The sequence below is a fragment of the Vombatus ursinus genome, unplaced genomic scaffold (genome assembly GCF_900497805.2).
Source record: "Vombatus ursinus unplaced genomic scaffold, bare-nosed wombat genome assembly UNPS02014810.1, whole genome shotgun sequence".
In the NCBI taxonomy this organism is placed as follows: Eukaryota; Metazoa; Chordata; class Mammalia; order Diprotodontia; family Vombatidae; genus Vombatus; species Vombatus ursinus.
Window position 1 is genome coordinate 8872309 of NW_020954588.1, and position 22349 is coordinate 8894657.

General features: G+C 38.9%; 1 protein-coding gene across 2 annotated transcripts in view; it reads right to left on the bottom strand.

Moving 5' to 3' along the window:
* Positions 1-22349, bottom strand: part of SLC9A9 (solute carrier family 9 member A9) — a 736009-nt gene that overhangs the window by 697080 nt on the left and 16580 nt on the right. For both annotated transcript variants that reach the window (XM_027875882.1, XM_027875883.1), the window contains exon 2: positions 13172-13374. In XM_027875882.1, coding sequence (XP_027731683.1) covers positions 13172-13374 — 203 coding nt within the window. The remainder of the gene's footprint in view (positions 1-13171; positions 13375-22349) is intronic.

Below are 22349 nucleotides of genomic sequence, written 5' to 3' on the forward strand. Positions count from 1 at the left end.
GAGGATGTTATGTTTGATCCTGAAAATAATATGCAACCACAGAGTTTATTGAGTAAGGGGATAGCATGATCATATCTGAGCTTTAGGGAGATCAGTTTGACAGCTGATTAGAGACTGGAATGGGAAGAGTCTGGCCCCAAAGAAATCCTTATCCCAAGAGACTACAGACCAGAGTTTAACTTCTTCCCAACCTATAGCCCTGTGATGGTTGCTTCGATGTTGGGTAAGGAGAGGCACAAGTAACTTCTTCTGCAAAATTCCTTATGTTGACATAAGAATCTCTCTTAGAATTCCTGATTTCCTTCAAAAAACTCTGCTCAAACAATGCCTTCCACATGAAGCCTTTCTTTTTCCCTTCCTCTAGCTGCTCATATCCTATGCTTAAAAAAAAGAGTACTTTGTATTTATTTTTTTACATATCTATTTATGTATATGTTGTCTTCCCTAACAGAATGTAATCTCCTTGAGGGCAAGAACTATTTCAACTCTATCTTTTTAACCTCAGAACCTAACATGGTGCCTGGCACATAGTAAGCATTTAATAAATGTTTGTTGGGTACTCCACTCCTAGCTTCCAGCAAGTCCCAGTGAAAATCCCACCATCTATAAGAAACCTTCCCCAGTCCCCCTTAATGCCACTGCCTTCCCTTTGTTAATTATTTTCAAATTACCTTTTATATCTCCTGTTCAGACATGGTTGTTTGCATGTTGTCTCTGCCATTAGATGGTGAGCTACTTGAAAGCAGGGACTCTTTTGCCCTTCTTGTTATCCCCAGCACTTAGCACAATCCTTGGCACATAGTAAAGTCTTATTAAATGTGCATTGACTGACTGGTTGACTGTAAGAGATGATTACAAAATGTTTGTGGATTGATGGGCAGGTCTTCACATCTTGTGATTTTAAAATCCATAACTTTGATCCAAGAGACAAATCTCTTTTATGAGTTGAAAACAGCCCAATCCTTCCATGCACTAGAATCCACATTAGTCCAAGTGTATTATGGAGTTTTCAAAGTTGAAAGCCAAATATCTCATCCTGCCCTTGGCCCATTGAGAGGTTCCCCATCCAGGGAGAGAGCTCATTAGGGAAGTGAAAGAGACTCAGGTGAAGGGAAATGCTCACTTAGTCTCAGCTGCTAAGACTTCCCCCAAACCTTTCTCTGTTCTTTTACACATAAAGACAAAGACATGAGATTAAATACAGCACTGTAAAACAAAGAAAATAAGTCTGTTTTTTGTGCTCAATCTCGAAGGCACTATAGTTCCACTCTACAAAAATGAACAATATTAGAACTGGGAGGGACCTTACTTTCACATTCCACAAAAGATGGAAACTGAGGCCCAGATGATAGGAAAGTGACTTGACACTTGTGGACCAAGTCATTAGTGGTAGAGTTGATAGGAAAACCCAACCCCCAGGTTCCAACTCAGCATCATATACACAAGCCTTCCACCTAGAGGTGGGAGAAATCTTAGAAGCCCTGCAGTCTAACTTAAACCTGAAAGAAATCCCATGATAACAGACTGGACACATGGTCCTCCAGCCTCCCTTGAAGACCTCCAGCTCTTGAGGAATCTCATTTTCCTTTTAATCAGCTCTGATTCTTAGGAAATTTCCAAGTTCAAATTGACTTCTTTATAAATTAAATCCATTGTTTCTGGCTTTAGCCTCTGGGGCAAACAGAACAAGTATAATCCCTCTTCCACATGACAACCTTTCAGATATTTAGCTAGTAATTTTGACATCCAATGCCCCAGGCAAGCAGCACCAACTGAGGCAAATAATGTGAACTACACCCTCATATCAGCTATGCAATTCATGATGTGAAAATAATACAAGAGGTAATTAAATTCAGTTGAGTGGGAAGGAGAATGCTTTTATAGTAACTTGGGGTGAGGGAGGAGAAGACTTTCAAAGGTAGAAAGTACCCCAGAGATCATCTACTCCAACCCACAGGATTTGAGATCCCACGCTCATTCTACACCTTGTGGGAAGAAAAAGCAGCACCACAATTATTACTAATCATTGACACGGTAGGAGGGGGAAGGCAAGGCAAGAGAGAGGCTAGTCTACCTGGAAAGGAGGGAGGGCAAAGTGCTGGCTGGGTTGAGTTGTGGGTTGCTTTATAGAATGGAGAGGAGACAGTGAAAAGGCTCTGTCCCCAAAGCATGCTTAATGTAAACCTTTCCTATTGACCAACTGTCACTAATGAAAAGATTAGCCCAAGAGCCCAGGGAACAGAAGGGCTCTCTAGTCCACTAGCCCCACTTCCAACCCAATCCTCTTAGCCATCCCAGAGCAACAACCCTCGTTGAAATGGGGTTCCACCATCCCCACCACCACCACTAACCCCCATTGGCTGCCACAAACTGGAAGACAAGGTATCTTAGTCAATGTATCAATGCACCCTGAGGGAGGGAGGGACGGGAAGCTTCTACGTATACTAAGTGGACCAAACCAAAGCCACTCCATCCCCTAAGATTATAGCAGGACCAACCCAAGTCCCAGTACTCAAAAGTCCTAGCAAAAAACAGCACCCAGCTCTGCAGGCCATTGGCCCTCCCATCCTGGCTCAAAGCCATCATCCCCAAGAGCATTCTTTACAGAGACGGACCAAGCAACAGCTTTTTCAGACACTGCAGCCTCGACCTCTTTAGCAGCCACAGCTACTAAAAAAACAGAAAACAAAATCATCCTCTCCAAAGTCCTTGGCATAGTCAAATGATTCAATTTCAGAAGCAGATGTGGTTTTGGCAGTGGAAATGATACTAAGGAAGAGGCATTACCACCTGCCTTGCTACTGCAATGTAAAGACCATTGGGCCTTTGCCTCTAACTTCTCCTCCATTAGAATGTCAACACCTTGAAAGCAGCTAACGTCTCACTGTTTTATTTGTATCTCCAGCCCTTAGCACAATGTTTTGTACGTAGTAAGCAATATTTTGTTTAATTTTTGTCTTTGAATCCCCAACACCTAGCAAAATATGTTTAATAAGTCCTTGTTGACTAAATGAGAAATAAGAGCCTCACTGCTGTGACCCTGGAGAAGCCAGATAGCTAGTTTGCCTTGCCCACTTGAATTCTGGGGTTCACAGCCAGAAATAGTGGAAGCAGAATAGGAGTAACACTGGATTTGGTGTAAGGAAGCTTGCATTCAAATCTTTGTTCTGCCCCTTACTACCAGTGTGACCTTGGGCGAGTTACTCCTTAGGATTCCGTTTCCTCATCTAAAATGAAGGTGTTGTACTGGACAGATTTTAAGGTCTCTTCCAACTCTAGCACCGAGCACCTATGATCTGGGATAATGTCACTGTAGAAGGCTGAGGAGTAAAAGAATCCCTTAAGAAGTAGGATGTGGAAAATTTCCATTCTTCTATATGGTTGCAAGAAGTTCAACAACAACAAAAGAGGCAAGGTAGATCAAACAAGAAACAGGAAGCTTACAAACTATTAATAGAATGAATGACACATAGCTACATTAAAGAAGGTGATGAAAATTTTAGCCTCTCCTCAAAAATGGAAAATTGCCCGGTTGGATAAGATCCCCAATAATTGATTTAAATGTTTCTCAGTGTTGCATGAATTATTAGCAGGGGGCTTTACCAGTTTCCTCTCACACATAAATCTAATCCTACCTTTCTTAAAAGAAGGTTTTCATAAATCTGTTCCCAAAGGACAAAAACATGATTGACCTCTCAAAATATAGACCATGTAACCTCTCAAAATATATGGTCATAAAATATAGGCCATACTTTATGCAAAGTATTCAAGGCTTGTATCATGAAAAATCAATAAACACTTATAAGAAAACAACATATTGGCCAAGGAGAAAAAAGAATGCTCCAAAAAGTCCCAGGAATACAGAGAGCAACATTGATTCAGCAATTATTGAACAAGCTGACTGAAAATACTGTAATATATGTACTACCTTTGTTAATTATCATCAATCTTTTGAATAAGTTCCATATTCATGACTTAGTCACATACTACTAATACATAAAATTGACTTAAGTACATTGAGAATGCTAGAGTTTTTAATGTCCACATGGAAAACTTGTTTATTTTAAAATGCTTCTAGCTCTCTGTATTTTCCCTCCATGTCTCAACAGTCTATTCACCCTAGAAGATCCTTCAGCCTCTGATTGATAAGTTCCATTGAGAACCTCCATTTTGAGGAAGTACAAGGACCAGCTTTGGGCAAGTAGGTGGCAAAATGGATGGAGGACCAAGCCTGAAGTCAGGAAGAATCATCTTCCCAAGTTGAAATCTGGCCTCAGACACTTACAAGTTATGTGACCCTGGGCAGTCATTTAACCCTGTTTGCCTCAGTTTCTTCTTCTGTAAAATGTGCTACAGAAAGAAATGGCAAACCATTTCAGCATTTTTGCTAAGAAAACCCCAAAATAGGGTCACAAAGAGTCATGCATGACTGAAAACAACTGAACCACAACAACATCAACAGCAAAGGCCAGCCCTGTAGTTACTCCTTCACTCCTTTTCCAGCTCTATTACTGACTCTCCAGGCTTTTCCTCCATTCTCCCTTGTGGGTACCTCCTCCTCATTACCCCCTTGCTTTTCAGCCTTCTCCTATGTAATACCCCTCTCCCACCTAGCCACACACCCAATAGAATGTAAACTCATTGAGAGTAGGGACTGACTTTCTATTTTCCTGTATTTGTATGCTCAGTGCTTAGCATGATACCTGGCCCATAACGAGGGCTTAACACATGCTTGTTAACTTGAATTGACATAACACCAACACAATAATATCAAGAAGAATTCAGATAAAACATAGCATTTTCAGGGTGACAGTTTAAGCCCATGATGGTTCTGCCTAGCCTTAAAGCCATTATCAACTAGCCTAAATAGAAAGAAATATGGATATCAAATTAAGGAAGTAGTTATACAAAAACACCTTATTAATATCTTGGGATATGTGGATGACATCAAGCTCAGGGTTCCATTGGAAAAATATCTTAAGTAGATCCTTTATCTTATGGAACCTTTATGCAATTATATCAAAATGTCATTTGGACTTTATAAGTATAAAACTGTCATGCCATGAAAAGGCTAAAAACTTAAAGCATGAATCTGGAGGTCACATTGAACTATCTGACAAAGGAGATACTTACAAATACCCCGGTCTCCTCCAGGTAAAAATCTATCATGCATAGAAGCATAAAGATGTCAAGAAGAAGGCCAAATACATTAAGAGATTTTCTGACATTCTGGAATTAAAGCTGAATGGGAAAAATATGTTTGAAGCAATTAATACTGGGTAAAAATCAGTCTTAATGGACACCATGGGAACTTTAAAACGGACCACGTCAGATTCGGAAAGTATCCTAACAAATACTGGTATAAAACACAGGACTAATCTCCCTACAGCAGCTATAGAAAGCTTATCATCTCCACACCAAAAAGGAGAGAGAGGGTTGATAGATATTCTTACAGCACATGCTATACAGGTTAAAAAAAAAGAAATGAAAAGAAACCTATGCAAATGCTTTGGGGATTAATATATATTAATTCATGGAGAAATGGTAAAGGATGGTTAATAGGCACTAGATTTGCTGACTGTGACTGAAAGTGGTTTACCTCCAAACAGAGTTTATGAAGCGACAGGACCACAAATACAATCGAAAGTTCCTCCCTGGGCAGCATCGACACAAACTGAACCAATAACATATTGACCAAGAAATATCAAATAAATGATTGAATCATGTGGATTTGCTTGAGGAAATAGAGATTTTTATTGGCAATTTGGGATCAGGGCACTGCCACCCCAAATCACGGAAAGGCTATCCTTAAAGAGTCCAGACTTAGTGATCAATGCTTATTATGAAAAGAAACAGTTGAAAAAGTGTGCAACCCATCGTTGCAGCTCTAAAAATTTACCGCCTAGCAAGTGCCTACCAAAACATGACCTAGTAGATAGAATAAATCCTGGAGAACTCAATCAATAAGCTGAAAAATGACATTTTTTTTTGGCATGGCAATGGGGTGAAGTGACTTGCCCAGAGTCACACAGCTAGTAAGTGTCAAGTGTCTGAGGCCATATTTGAACTCAGGTCTTCCTGAATCCAGGGTCATTGCTCTATCTACTAGCTACACCAAGAATGACATTTTTAATAGATGTCACCAGCTTGAATATTTAATCTCCCAGCTGCATGAGAAAATATATGTAAAACACACATTTATGAACCTTAACATAGGATATGAATGCCAGCTATCATTATTATGATTATTTTTACATACAAAGAAAAAGTTTTCAAAATACAAAGAGCTGGCTGAAGGTATCAAAGCCACAGGAGAACAGAATAAAGTGCATATTATTCTCACAGTCCTAGGAGTTGTACCAAAAATTTTCTCAAATCTCAGAGTATAAGTTTAAATTGTAATACTTTTATTCAGCTAAAAAAAAGTTATTTTGTCCAGCAATAAAATAGTCTGTAGAATACCATATATACAAGAATAATAGGCTAGTGATTCTTTCCAGCACCATTTCTATTTGAATCTGATAGAAAAAAAGAATAATAATGTAATAATAATATTTTGTTTGTTGTCATTGACTCAGAAGAACTATGGATATGGAGTAACCAGACATCATTATCAGTAAGAGGGAAAACAACATAAAAATTGGGAAGTGCCTATGTCACTCTGGGGCCACTTACTAGAGATTATTCTGGGAGTGTGGAGAGGGCAGTAGTGATAGTAACAATTAAATCAGGGTATAAAGCCTTATACTAGCAGTCTGCTAGGAATGACTTAGAGATCAGCCTCAGTCATAAGACAGTACATTGGGCCTATCATTGTGAGTTGGGACACGGTCTAGGATGTGGTCCATGGGCAGCTAGGTGGCACAGTGGACAAGGTGCTGGGCCTGAAGTCAGGAAGACTCATCTTCCTGAGTTCAAATGACTTACCCCTAAAGTGTTTGGCCTCAGACACTTACTAGATGTGAGACCCTGGGCAAGTTACTCAATCCTGTTTGCCTCAGTTTCCTCATCTGTAAAATAAGCTGGAGCAGGAAATGGGAAACCACTCCAGTATCTTTGCCAAGAAGAGCCCAAAATGGGATCATGAAAATCAGACACGACTGAAACAACTTAACGACAACGATAATCAGGATTCAGAGGTTTATCTGCAACTCACAGTAGTTTGGAACTTTGTGTCCTTTTAACCTTTTTAGTAAGTTGTGTGGCTCTCTGTGTCTTCTCCTGGGGAAACCAGACCTTAGCCCCATTCCCTGGTGAGTTTTTCCCTTGTGTATACTTTATGTGGTTTCTGTGGAGCCTCACTAATCTAGCTCGCTATTTTGGGATGTTAGAAAAAGACTGAGATCTGAGACAGTTACTGACATTTGAAGGCAAAGTGGTACAGTGGGAATGAGAATGGAATCTGGAGACCCAGGACCCAAGTTCGAATCCCATTTCTGCCATTTTCTAGCTGGGTGACTTTGACAAGCAATTTTCTCTCTCTGAGTCTCAGTTTCCTTATCTGCAAAATAAGGGGATTGGACTAGATGACATCTAAGGTTCCTTCCAGCTCTAATTCTATGATCCTATGATTCTATTTAGAACCTTGTGAGCATTTGTGAGCACTTATCCGGCAGGCACTCCTCCTGCTGCTTCTACTACTATTATACTGCTGCTGCTACTATCACTAATATACTGCTACAGTTACTACTGCTACACTGCTGTTGCTCCTACTAATATATTACTGCTGCTGCTACTGCTATTGTTTCTACTACTACTACTCCTACTACTACTACTACTACTACACTGCTGTTGCTCCTACTAATATATTACTGCTGCTGCTGCTACCATTACTACTACTACCACTACTACTACTGCTACTACTACTGCTACTACTACTACTACTATAACTACAATATTACTGCTATTGTTGCTGTTGTTCCTACTAATGTACCATGGTGCTACTGCTGCTGCTGGTAACTGCTATTGCTGCTGCTGATACTCCTGCTACTACTGCTACCACTATACTATTGCTGCTGCTGCTACTACTACAAATATACTGCTGCTGGTGCTGCTACTACTACTACTACTACTACTAATATACTGCTGCACTACTACTACTATTACTATAATTACAATACTATTGCTGTTACTGCTACTGCTACTACTACTAACATACTGCTGCACTACCACTACTACAACTACAATACTACTGTTGCTGCTGCTACTACTAGTAATATACTGCTGCACTACTACTACTACTACAATACTACTGCTGTTGCTGCTGCTGCTACTACTACTATACTACTATTGCTACTGCCCCACAAAGACAATTAAAACAATTGTTGTCCTCAAATTCTCACGGGAATAGGAGAGGACAATAAAAGATATATATGATACATCTTTATAGGCATATATAATACACATACATGATATACTAAAAATCTTAGTGTAGTTTTAAACATTCACACCTTAAGATTATGCTAAGGCTTTTGGGATTCCCTATATAAAGTAGATCCAAGGTAAACCTGGAAGAAAAGTAATGAATTCTAGGGATGGGAGAGGAAGGGATCAGAAAGGCCCTACTCAGAAAGGAGCGCTTGGATATACTACCTAAATTAATTTAGTCCTTCAGGGTCATGCCAATCAAACCTCCAAAGGATTACTTTATAGAGCTTGAAAAAATATCAAAAATTCACTTGGAGAATTCAAGGAAAGATCAAGAATCTCAAAAATAAAAATAAGACCTTGGTATGGAGGTGAAATTGGGCAAATTAATCTCAATTCCAGCAGAGGACAAACTTTACTAAGTCCCACTAAGTTTAAGAGATTGTGTATGATGGACTCAGCATTCTAGGACCAGCCTTGCTAAGTGAGAGTTTCATCACTAAGAAATTAGCTAGGAGGTGAGGAGTTGTTTTAGTCACTGCCTTTCATAGGCCGTCTATTAAGCAAAGAAGGGCTGCTATCTGCATTGATGAAATGAGGGCTTGCTGCCAAAAGACTATAGACTTAAATCATTACAGCTGAGTGACAAGCATGGTGCCATTCATGTAGTAGGCACTCATAAATACTCACTGAATGAGCAAATGAATTTTCTTTTTCTGAAATGATAGGATGGAAATTTGATGAGACTGAGTGTTAATTGAAAATTTCACATGTTCTGGAAAACATCTCCATGTTAATTATAAACAACCAATTGGCAGCTTTTTATGTGTCATCAAATGTAGACCCACCATTTTGCACCATCATCTGTAAGTAGAGCAAATTCATTTGTGCAAGTCCTGAGTTCAAGTTCCAACTACATAACTTTTTAGTTTTGTACCCTGTGCAAGTCACTGTAGCTATGTGAATCTTAGTTTCCTCATCTATAAAATGGGGGGTTGATATTTAGAACATCTCCTTCACAGGGATGTTGCCAAGAAACTGCTTGGTAAACTGTAAAGCACTATATAAATGTGAATTACAATTGTATGCCTCTGATTTCTTCTTAGGCCTTTCATACAGAATTTTTCAAGTATATAGACAACAATGGGGTTTATCTACTGAGCATAATTCAATTCAATAAATGTTGACTAGTGTCCTGCTTTGAAAGGTAGTGTTCCTCAAAGTAGTATACATGTACCCCAGGAGGCATGCAAGATAATCCAGTGGAACTTAGAAAAAAAGAGATTATTTACATTTTTTCTAAACACTGAGAAAGAAATTAAGTCTTGGTAATATTTACTATATTGACTGACACCAGGACCTTCACTCAGTCTGTATATGAGATGGTCATGTGTCAGATATGGTCAATGAGGGACTCTGAGGCAAGGTAGGAATTCCACAGCTCAGAGGGGGCAAGGACAGCAGCCCCACTCCTCCATTCCCTATCAGAACACTATAAAATAGTGTAGTTTAGATGTGTCCAGTTAAATGGATGACCAGGTCATATTATCTAGTATTTATTTTAGTAATTGACACAAGACAGACAAGTAATGTGAAAGATCCCTGCAAAGAAAGTGGAGATTAAAGACACTACTAATAATACTTATACTGTCATGCTAATTAGTGACTAAATCGCTAATGATGGAGACACAGACACACACAACCCGAAAAGCACAGACGCTTCTCCTACCCCTTTCTATGAGCTCTTCATCAGTCACTTTAAAGATTGAATCAAAATGAAAGCCAATGATGCGTGACCATGAAACCCTTCTGTGGTACCACACAGAGTTGTTCTGATTTTCTCATGACAAATGCTTCAAAGGGCTGTCAAACTGAAAAAGGAATTGTGCATTTTCTTTTTATCAAAATCAAAGTGTTCCAAATCTGCTGCCTTTTCTGTGAGAACAAATGACTGTCAATAGTGTGCTACCTTGCTAATGTTTTTGAAAAAATATACCTAATCTGTCCCTTGAAGGGAAAGGAGACATTTCAACAATGAATAAGAAAATAATTGATTTTTGAAAGAAACATTCCAACGGAGTCAGTCAATAAACATTTATTAAGTGACTGCCATATGCCAGGCACTGTGCTAAGGGCTAGAGAAAGCATTTGGAAAATAGATGTTTGGAAATATTTCCTTTATTATCTTTGTCTGATGCCTCTCATTTCCATCAAGAGACAGGATGGCATGGTGGATTGAGAGCTGCTCTTGAAGCTCAGAAGACCTGGAATCTTACATGATCTCTGACATAACATGTGATCCTGGTCAATGGACTTAGTCTCTTGAGTATTCTAGGCCAGTGGTGTCAAATGCCGACAGTAATTAGGGTCAATAATTATACAAAAGGACCCCTGCTAGCACAGTGATCTCGAAGTCCAAGTGATCTCCAAACTTTTTTGATCCCCTCCCCAACCAGTTGGGCAGCTAGGTAGATAGAATGCTAGGCCTGGAATTAGAAAGACTCATCTTTATGAGTCCAGATCTGGCCTCAGACACTTACTAGCTGTGTGACTCTGGGCAAGTCACTTAACCCTGTTTACCTCAGTTTCTTCATCTGTAAAATGAGCTGAAGAAGGAAATGGCAAACCTCTCTGGTTTACTAGGAAACTCCAAATGAGGTCACAACAAATTGAACATGACTGAAATGACTGAACAGTGACAACAACCTTATCAGTAAAAAATAAAACATATATGTTCCTAGTATGTCTACTTATTAATAAATTATGTGCATGTACTACAATATAAAAATATCATGTACATTAGTACTATATACTACATAGTATTACATACTATATAGTATATGCTATATACTATATAGTATATAATACTATACATGTTTTGTGTGTATGTGTCATGTATGTATTTTATAAAATCATGTAGAAATTACATTTTAATCTGGTAATCTGGTTCAGGCCACATTCACGTGTTGTGGGCCACATGTGACCCACAGGTGGTGTGTTTGCCACTCCTGCTGTAGCTGTCAAACCCTTTAAGACTCTAAGTTGCAGGGAAGGTGCTGACCTGCATAGCTCGATGAAGTTTGCTTCTCCAAGAATTCTCTTTATCAATGAAATTTCAGGTCTAGTCCCTATCCCCACTCCTATCCATCATTATGGGATTTATTGGACCATGTGAAGTGCACCGCACAGGAGAATTCTCATATCTGCACAATAAAAAAATTTGGGAACAAAACTTTCTAACCTGTTTTTTTTTTTTTACATTCCAAACGAAGCTTCAATGGGTTTTGAACCCATTTGCTAAAAATATAAGAAAATGAGCAGGATGAAGAGAACGGTGTATGTAGTAACAACAATATTGTTTTAAGAATGACTTAGAGCAAGTAAGTTACTTTGACTATTATAAATACCCAAATTAACTATAAAGGACATAGGAAGAAAGATGCTATCTGCATCCAGAGTACTGACAAATAGAAGTATGTATAGAATAATTTTACATATCTATAACTACTTGTGACTAATAGTAGCCACCCTTAGGGTGGAGGGAGGGAAAAAAAAGAAAAAAAAAGAAATTTATATGATAATTTCATTGTTAATTGGAAAAGAATAGCAAGTTGTGCAAAGTAGATTTATCATTTCATGCGCAATCTTTTTTTTAATTGTACTATATTATGGAAATGCTTGTTTTACTCCATAAATTAAAAATAAAATTTAAAAATGCAACTCCAAATTAGTTTGCAAAAACAACCGATTGACATAAAGGGAGATGGAAAGTCCCTGGCTAAATTTCACTAAACATCTTTGCAGAAGAATGACTACCATGACTTAGCAAGTTCAACCAACAATTCTCTACTTCCTCCTGGCTCCACTCATCTTTGTGAGAGACCTTTCCCAGCTCTGACAGCCATTAAAACCAAGTATCAAGCTGAACTGAGAACCAGACCTATGAATCACTATCACAAAATGAGATCTTTTTTAAAAAATCAAGAAACACATTCAATTGCATTGATCTCACTAATAAATACTATGATTAATAATGCTTTTATAGAATAAAAAGAATTTGGGTACTAGAAATAAAGTACATTTTTTAAAAATAGTGTTCAATCTTTATCTCATCCTTTTAAAATTTCTATTTTAATTCTTACAATGTACATAATATATTAATACAGTGGTACAGGAGTTGTTGTTCTTGTTAAGACATTTAGCAATGTTGGACTCTTCATAATCCCATGAACCATAATGTCTATACAAATTGCTCATAAGTAGACATATCTTTGAGGTACACACTTTTTATTTTATTTTTTACTGATAGGGTGGAAGATCAAAAAAGTTTGGAGATCACTTCTATGTATCACTCTGCTAAGTACTGAGGAAGATACAAAGTTTGTAGAAGATACAATTCCTGCTCTCATGAAACTTACGTCTCCTTAGATACTAAGGGCTAATCTTTGTAAGTTGCTTTATGACTATCCTCAATGTTTATAAGCCTCGTGAAAAGGTCAATTAATTGCTCGTAAGTGGACAAATTATTTATTTTCATCATCCTAAGTGTAGTTATATTAACATACTATTTTGGTTTGTCCTTTCATCTGCAGATTTTTTATTTATTTAATTTCACAATAAAGATGAATCCAGAATGAGATTTATGGACAGCCAACTTGTTAGCTATATATGGAAAGTTTGTCCAGTCATCCTTGTACACAACTGTGGGTCACATAAATGCATCCATACTTACCACAATTTACAATGTAGCAATTTACAAAGGCAAATTATGAAATACAACAAATGTAATAGAGAGGGCCCTTACCTTTTCAAGCATCGCATTGCCCTGATGAGGGTTGATATTGTGTTTGCTGACCTGTCTTTTGTACTTATACTCATAAACTTGGTCAGTGATATTAACTAGAAGTGTTGATGGACCAGAAGCCAGCTTCCCACAGTCATAGACGGTCCCACTTTCAATGTCAGTTGGTGCTGTAGCGTAACGTAAAATCAATCCCATTATGAGACCTAGAAATAAAAATATATATTTAATGGCTTTTAATAAAGGAAATCTAGAATATTCGGTGCTGGGTACACATACAATTGGCAAGTGAAAGGGCTTCAGCATTTTGTGACCTTCACATGCTTTCATTCCTACACAAAAATCAGTCCTGTGGTTCTTATTTTCACAATATTTCATTTAACTCACATTAGCTCAAGTTAAAAAGGGTTCTAGTAGAGTACCGGCCTTGGAATCAGGAAGATTTGGATAAGAATCCTACTCAAATATTTACTAGCTATGTGACTCTGGGCAATTCACTTAATCTCTCTGACCCTCAGTTTCCTCTTTTGTAAAATGGAGATAAAAATACTAATACCTACCTCATGGAGTTATAGGGAATATCAAATGAGATAATGTACATAAAATGCTTTCCAAACTGCAAAGTACTATATAAATATTTTATTAGTAGTACTATAATAATTATGTGTCTTAGAACTCCATTACATTAGAATAAACACAGAGGCCTCAATCTACTGGTCTCTGATATAGTGACAAAAAAACATAAATTTGGAGTCTATCAGACAACATGATTTCAGTCCTGGTTCTACAATGACACATTTGGGCAAGTACTGTGATGGGTCCAGGGTTGGAGTCCATAAGACGTGGATTCAAATCTCACCCCTAACACTTACTACACACTCTAGGGCAAGTCGTTTAACCGGTATGAGGGTTGGGCAGCTCCTAGGATCTATCTACTGGACTAGGGGTGGGGAATCTGTGGCCTTGAGGCTACATGTGGCTTTCTGGTCCTTGGGTGACGCCTTTTGACCGAGTCCAAGTTTTACAGAACAAATTCTTTTATTAGGGGGATTTGTTCTGTGAAGTTGCTGATGCTCTGGCCCAATGTGACCTTTAGCAAATCACTTAGCATCTCCTGGTTCAGTTCTCTTATCTGGAGAAAAGGAATGGGCTGGAATAGATTATCTCTGAGGTCAGCTCCCACTCTAGATTGATTGTACTGGATTAAAAAGCAAATAAGATGTGGTGGCTTTTTTGTATGTGGAAATATTTATCTGCTTTGACTAACTTGAACTTTATTGTACTTTTAGCCTTTGACAGTTGAAGATTGGCTTGATCTGTTCAATGATTTATGTGACATGTGCAAATTATGATTGGACCTCAAGATTTGATAAGTAGAGCTGTAATAGATTTGGGAGAAGGGAACATTTAGTTCGTGCTCCCCACACACCACAATATTGTTATACCAATGTATAAAGAAATGATATTTTCAATGTTTATGTCTGAGCAAGGACAATCCTCCCAACTCCAATCTAGAACATGAGTTTTTTTTTTGTTTGTTTTTTTTTTGGTGAGGCAATCAGGGTTCAGTGACTTGCCCGGGGTCACACAGCTAGTAAGTGTCAAGTGTCTGAGGTCAGATTTGAATTCAGGTCCTCCTGACTCCAAAGCTAGAGCTTTATCCACTGCTCCACTGAGCTGCCCCCATGAGGCCATTCTTAAAATGTTTTGCTAGTCATTGAGAACGTGGATTGTTTCATTCTTTGTCATTGTCACCGCAGCACCTAGCACATAGTAAGTGTTTAATAAATGCTTGATCATTTTTAATTCTCTTCCACCAAAGTTATTTTGTATTTCCTTTCTGTGTATTTTGTATTTGTTCATCTGCACACAGTTTGTTCTACCAAGTAAAATATCTTCCAGGGAAGGGACCGGTTTTTTGATTTTCTGGGCTTTTGGGGTTTTTTGTTTGTTTGTTTGTTTTGCCCAGTATCTGGCATGTAGGTGCACAACGGATAGAGCATTGGACCTGGAGTCAGAAAGACCTGAGTTCAAATGTGACTCCAGTCACTAGCATTAGCTGTGTAACTTTGGGACTAGTAATTTTATCTCTGTTTGCTTCAGTTTGTAAAAATAGGGATAATAACAGCACTCACATTACAGGGTTGTTGTGAGAATCAAATGAGTTAATATTTGCAAAGCACTGGCACATAGTAGGTGCTATATAAATGCCACCCCCTCCACACACACAGTTGATGTTTGTTAAGTTCTTGTTTAATGGAAAAGAGACCATTTTTCTCTTAATTCATCCTATCTCATTGTTTAACTCTTTGCCTTTTTGGTTATCATCTGTTCAGCTAGACCCTGCTGAGAAGCAGAAAAAAGAAAAGCAGAACGATAACATTTCCCTTCCTTTCTGCACACAGGGAGCAACTTCCCACTATGATATGCATTCGGGACACTTGATTGATCACAACAACACTTGTCTGAAAACACAAAGGAAACCAAGTGATTGCCCAAAGTTGTTCCCACGGACATAGGCAGCTGATTTTTGGAGCACTCCAAACATCATGCAGAAATCACATGCCTGTCTTGTATGTACCTAGTGGTTTATGTGTTGTTTCCCCCTGTAGAATGTGAGCTCCAGGAGGTCTGGGACTGTGTTTTTGACTTTCTTTGTATTCCCAGGGCTTAGTAAAGTACCCAGCACATAACTAACTTAATAAATGCTTGTCAAGCTGATCTTGAGAGACTATCACTTCTCTGAAAGACAGCAGAAAGTCAGAAAAATTAAGGCAACCCTTGAGCCCTTTGCTGAGTGCTGGCCTGGGAGGGAATTTCCTTTTGCTGCTCTGAACCTTATTTATGACTTTTACGTAATTAAAAACCTTTCTATCTGGAAAAGTTTCCTGTAGATTCACCTTCCCAACCAGATTCTGCACTGCAGAAAAGTAATCCAACAAGGAATATTCCCTTCTCCAGTATGATGAAAGATGTGACAGGCCCTGTTTAACAAAAACATGGAGCTAATACCTTTGAGTTTAGGGCAAATTCCATTGCAACAAATTCCAAGAAGAATCTACTTTTTTTGTTGTAAAAGGATTTCAGGATACCATGAGGTACCATAGTATAGGGGAAGCCCCTTTGCTACTTCTCAAGCCAAGTAGTTATTATGGGCATTTGGGAGAGGCCACTGAATCAGAGCCCAGGAACTGTTGGCAGTGGTGGTGTTTGCTAAAGGCATTTCAGAAATCCACAGAAGCACAATTAAGTGACAAGATTCAATGTAAAGACTGTAAGTTACAGGAGGTAGCTGGATTGCTCAGTGGATAGAGTACTGGGCCTGGAGTCAGAAAGACCTAAATCTGAATCCCCTTACACACTTAGCTGTGTGACCTTGGGCAAGTCACTTAACCTTGATTTGCCTTAATCCACTGGAGAAGGAAATGGAGAATCACTTTACTATTTTTGCCCAGAAAAACCCCATGGGCAGGATGGTCCACGGGTCACGAAGGGTTGGACATGTCTGAGCAACAAATGATGTCCCCCTGCATTGGTAGACAGAGTTTGCTCATTAGGAGTTCTCTATATCAATATCACAGGTCCATTCCTTATTCCCATCCTTATCCATTATTGGGGATTTTGTTGAAGAAAAATGAAGCATGTCATATATAAAAACCCATAGGTACACGGTGGAAAAAAGCTTAAAAACAAAATTTTCTAACCTGTTAAAGTCTCCTCCCCCCAAAAAGTTTCAATGGGTTCTGAATCTACTTACTAAAAATATAAAAAATGCTACACCCTCTGTTTAGTTTACAAGAACACCTGATTGATATCAGTGAAGATGGGAACTTATTAGCAAATTGAAACAAAATTTTTCTTTGAGTTGATGGACGAAATTGCAAAATGAGTATCATGATTTAGTAATCACAGTCAATAATGGACTTCTTCCATTTACATCTACACATATTGGCAAGACAGCTTTCCAGCTGGAACTGCAGTTAAAAGCAAGTATCGAAATAATCTAAACTTAAAACTAGATCTTCGAATCATTATCCCAAGAGATTTAAACCAAGAGATTTAAATATAATGAAGTACATTCAATTGTATTGCTTTTACCAATACATATTAATACTACTTCTGGTGTACCAAAATGATTTGTCACACACAAACACACACATACATACACACACACACATGCATATGTATATATGTGTGCATGTATATGTAAAGGTGTGTACACACATATATGTATATGTACATATATACATATACATATATACACGTATATGCATATATGTATATATATAGTTAAACTGTGTTTAATTTTTATCGTATCCTTTTCAATTTCAATTTTTATGTTTTATAATCTAGTTTTGCAAGCTTCTACAGTATCCTGTAGAAAGTTTTCCTCGAAGGAGTTAGTTATATAATACAATTACATAAAATTATATTAAGATTATTAGTTACTATGTAATATAAATTATAATATACATAATATTACATGCCTATCATTTACCAATACATATACATACATTGGGCACATGCACAAGTATGTTTTACTGGTGAGGCTGGAGATAAAAGTTTAGCGACCTCTTGAAGCACTGTGCTAAGTGCTGCCCACGTGGAGCCTAAGTCTCCTTAGATATTAATGACTAGCATTTGCATGGTGCTCTATGAGTACCATTCTCCATGTTTATACTTTACATATAGCAGAAGTGTGAAGACTCAACCAATTTACTTGAGTTCTGAATGCCAAGATCACACAGTCCCTGCAAGATACAGTCTGCATGGCTCATCTTCCTAGATAGATTCTGAATTACTTGAGGGCATGGATCCAGAAGCCTAGTTTTATCATTGATAAAATGATGGAATTGTATCTCTAAATTCCTCTTACAAATCAAACAACCTATAAATTCTGTGTTAAGCATACCCAGTTCACTGGAAGTAACAGGCTCAGATGTGTCCTCATTCAATGCATGTTTATTGCCTGATGAGAGATTGGTACCATGCACCACTGGAGACATCAACATGAATGCAAGAGGGTCCCTACACTCTCACAGAGTTTATAATCAAGCTTCTGGTACCTCTGAGGACTCTGACTCCCCATCAGCATCAACCCAGCATGCTTTTGGCATGTGTCTCCTCTTTCTTCTCTTTCTTAGTTTATACTAAATTTTTCATTTCTCACCTGGCTACACTACTCTAGAATTTCTCTGAATGGTTTCTCCATCATGTCCTCCACCCCAGGACATGCACCTTTTCCTCCTTCCCCTCCCCACCTTTTTCAGCTTTCTTTAGATTGTAAGGGTAGCTAAGTGACATAGTGGATAGAGCACCTGGCCTGGAGTTAGGAATCCTCATTTTCCTGAGTTCAAATATAGCTCCAGACACTTACTAGCTGTGTGACCCTGGGCAAGTCACTTAAGCCTGTTTGCCTCAGTTTCCTCATCTGTAAAATGAGCTGGAGAAGGAAATAGCAAACCACTCCAGTATCTTCACTAAGAAAACCCCAAATAGGGTCACAGAGACCTGGATGTGACTGAAAAACAGCCAAACAACAATGAACAAAATTAGATTGTAAGCTCCTCGAGTTCAGGGACTATCTCTCTTTTTTCATATTTGAATTCTAAGTGCTTAGTACAATGCCGGGCACATAGTGGACACTTAATAAATGTTTAGCATTAACTATTTTACTTCCACCCACCTCTGAACACCATCACTTTCTTCATTAAGCAGATCTTCTACTAAGAATTATTCAATTCAGCAAGCTGCCACATTATTCTGCAGAAGGGGGCTTTCCTTAAAGGAGCTGATTGTCTTTTCTTAGGTAATATTTTAATTTAATTCCAACACAGGTATTAAATATCTATTATGGCCAGGTACTGGGGATACAACAAAAAATGAAGCAGTATTTGCCCTCGAAGAGCTTACATTCTGGGGTGGGGAGCTGGAGAGGAGAGAATGGGACACAAATATGTGCAAAATCAGTACATATAAAGCATATACAAAAAGTACAATGTCAAATTCTTGTGAGGAAGGCCAAGCAACTAGATAGATCATGAAACTTTTCATGTACAGAGTATCACTTGAGCAAAGATTTAAAGAAATGGAATTTTAAGAAGTGTACATGAAATACAGAGTGAGAGGTTATGGGCATAAAGTGGAACTCCAGCCAGAATACTCTAAGAACACTGGAAGAAGGTGAGTACTTTGTTGAGGCAAAGTGAGGATGGGGCAGAAATCATGGAAGACTATCTGTAGGAGGTGGCACCTTGAGCCCTTGTACCTTGAAGTGGGGTAAGGATTCTGAATTGTGGTGATGGGGAGGACATGCATTCCAGGCATGGCAGCTGTCAGGTGGAACACACCATGCCCAGGTTGGCTGGAACAGAGTGTATGATAGGAAATAACATGAAACAAGGCTGGAGATGTAGGTTTGAGTCGGAATGTAGAGGCCTGAGGTGCTTGTGAAGTATCCTACACGACAGAGACCACTGAAAATTTTCAGGTAGGAAAATGATACGGTCAGAACTGTACCTTAGAAAAATTATTTTGATAGAGATTTTAATGAGATAAAGCAGAGAAATAATAGAGTGACCCAAGTGGCTGCAGACGTAGAATCCTCTACCTTGAATTCTTTCAGGGTCTTCTGAGCTACAGGAGAGCTCTCAGAGAGATTCAGAAGGATTTAAACTGAGATGAAGTACAGTGGCCTTGCTGGGAAAACCAGTGACTTTCTATGAGCCCGGGTCACTTGAGCCATTTTTGAAGGAAGAGAGCAGTCTTTGGACCAAAGAAAGGCAAAGGCAAAGGGCTTATCAGGGCAGAGACAATTAGTAAGAAGAGAAAGGAGGAAGACGTGTCTATGATAAAACCACAAGATCTCTGATTTGGTAGAGACCTCAAGGGCTATCCAGTAGTCCAACACATATACCTGAACAAGCATCCTTCCCAATAATACCTCTAAGTGGCCATCAGCGCCTTTATTGAAGACTGCCTTCTAGTGAGCCTTACAGGGGCAGGCTATTCTACTTTGGAATAACTCTGTTAGGAAATCTCTCCTGACATCAAGCATCTTTGCATCTCTTGCACATCACTCCCCGGTTCTGCAGTAAAACAGAGACAGCCAATGTCTTTCACAGGACAGACCTTCAAATACTTGAAAACAACTCTCACCTACCACTGACTCCATTCCCCCAAGCCTTCTTTTCTCTAGTCTAGACTATGAACTCCCCAGTTCTTTCAACCAACTTCTATATGGCATGACCTTGAGGTCCTGTACCATCTAAGCCACTGTGTGGGTACAGAATTCCTCCCAGTTTATCAATGGTCTATCTAAAACTTGGTGCCCAGAACTGCATCCACTGAGCCTGCAGACTATTCCTGCCAGGAAACAGCTGAGAAGGGCTTAAGTTACCTGGGATCCCTGTTGTTGTTATGGTTTGTCCTTTGTTCTCAAAGAGGACCAATGACATCATAAGGGTGATGTCTGGACATGCAGTTGAATTGGATTTAAGTGAGGCAGAGCTGCACAAAGTCCCCAGCCTCACCTTCTCTTCCAGAGTCATCGAAGGCCAGTGGCAAGACAAAAGTCAAGACAACTAGAGATGGCCCAGGGATCTATGTAGAAAGGTGTAACTTCAGGTCAATGACAAGGAGATATGCAAAAGAGGGAAGATGACGACACTCATCAGTGTTTTTTGCAACCTGCTTTCCTTAACCTTTAAATGCCCCAGAGGCCCGTCAGAGATGCTACACCACTCAGCTTGTCAAGGCATAGCTGCTAAGTTGAACATCTCTGATAGGACTCAGGGTTAGGGATAGATTGTGTCACTCAGTTGAGTAACAATGACAGTAGTACCAGAGGAGGGCTTTTTTTTAATGTTACAATTTATAGTTTTGTTTATTGATTTTTATAAATAAATAGAAGAAGCTAGATGGCTCACTGGATAGAGTGCTGGACCTAGAATCAAGAAGACTAAAATTTAACTGGGGGTGGGGAACCTGTGGCCTCAAGGTCACATATGACCTTCTAGGTCCTAAGTCCTTTCGACTGAGTCCAAATTTTATAGAACAAATCCTTTTATTAACGAGATTTGTCCTGTGAAGTTCAGATTCAGTCAAAGGGCTGCACTTGAGGACCTAGAGGGCCACATGTGGCCTCGAGGCTGCAAGTCCCCCACCCCTGGAATTTGAAACTCTATCTCAAATGTTTACTAGCTAGCTAGGACCCTACATAATTTACTTAGCTTCTGTCTGCTTCAGTTTCTTCATCTGTAAAATGGTAATTACCAGCTACCTCCCGAGGTTGTTGTGAAGATAAAATGATATATTTGTAAGATATTTTTCAAACTTTAACGTGTCATGTAAGTGCTAGCTGTTACTATTAAATATAGGTTAAAAACCAGATATCAGTATGATGGCCAGAGGTCCAGGACCTCCTTATTCTCCCCTTCTCTGAAGGTGGAGGAAGGAAGCAGTCAAAATACTCACAGGCTGGGACTTTTAGTGATGGCTCAAGACAGGATTTTACCTCATAGTCACCACCCACACTTCCCTTCCACTCCCAGGCTCTAACTCCAACTGGGTCAGGGCTCCAGGACTGTAATCTCCTAGTGTGCCACACCTGGTGATTACAGCACAAGGAAAACAAAAGCCTAATTTGCTGAGTCAAGAGGGCAGTAAATGGCCTCAGATGTCAATTTTAGATTCTCTACCTGTTAGGAAATGTATTGGATTATTGGTAAAATAAAATAAATCCTTTCAGCCACCAAGAGAAAACAGTAGAGTTTCAGCATATGTATGTACTCTAGGAAATATAAAGCCCACTAGGAGCTGCCCCCCACCTTTGTATACTCCAGTCTCATTTAAAGACCTAGCTTTAATACAATGGAGAATAAACCTTTTTATTTAAAGGAATTAGCTTAAGGAACATCAAACCAGTAAAAAAAAAATTAGTATACAGGCAGGAGGAAACTCTGACAGCAAATCTACATTTCAAAGGATGGAAGAAGGGCAGCTAGGTGATGGAATGGACAGAGCACTGGTCCTGGAGTCAGGAGGACCCAAGTTAAAATCCAGCGTCAGACACTTACTAGCTGTGAGACTTGGGCAAGTCATTTTACCCTGATTGTATTAAAAAGAAAGAAAGGAAGAAAGAAAGAAAGAAAGAAAGAAAGAAAGAAAGAAAGAAAGAAAG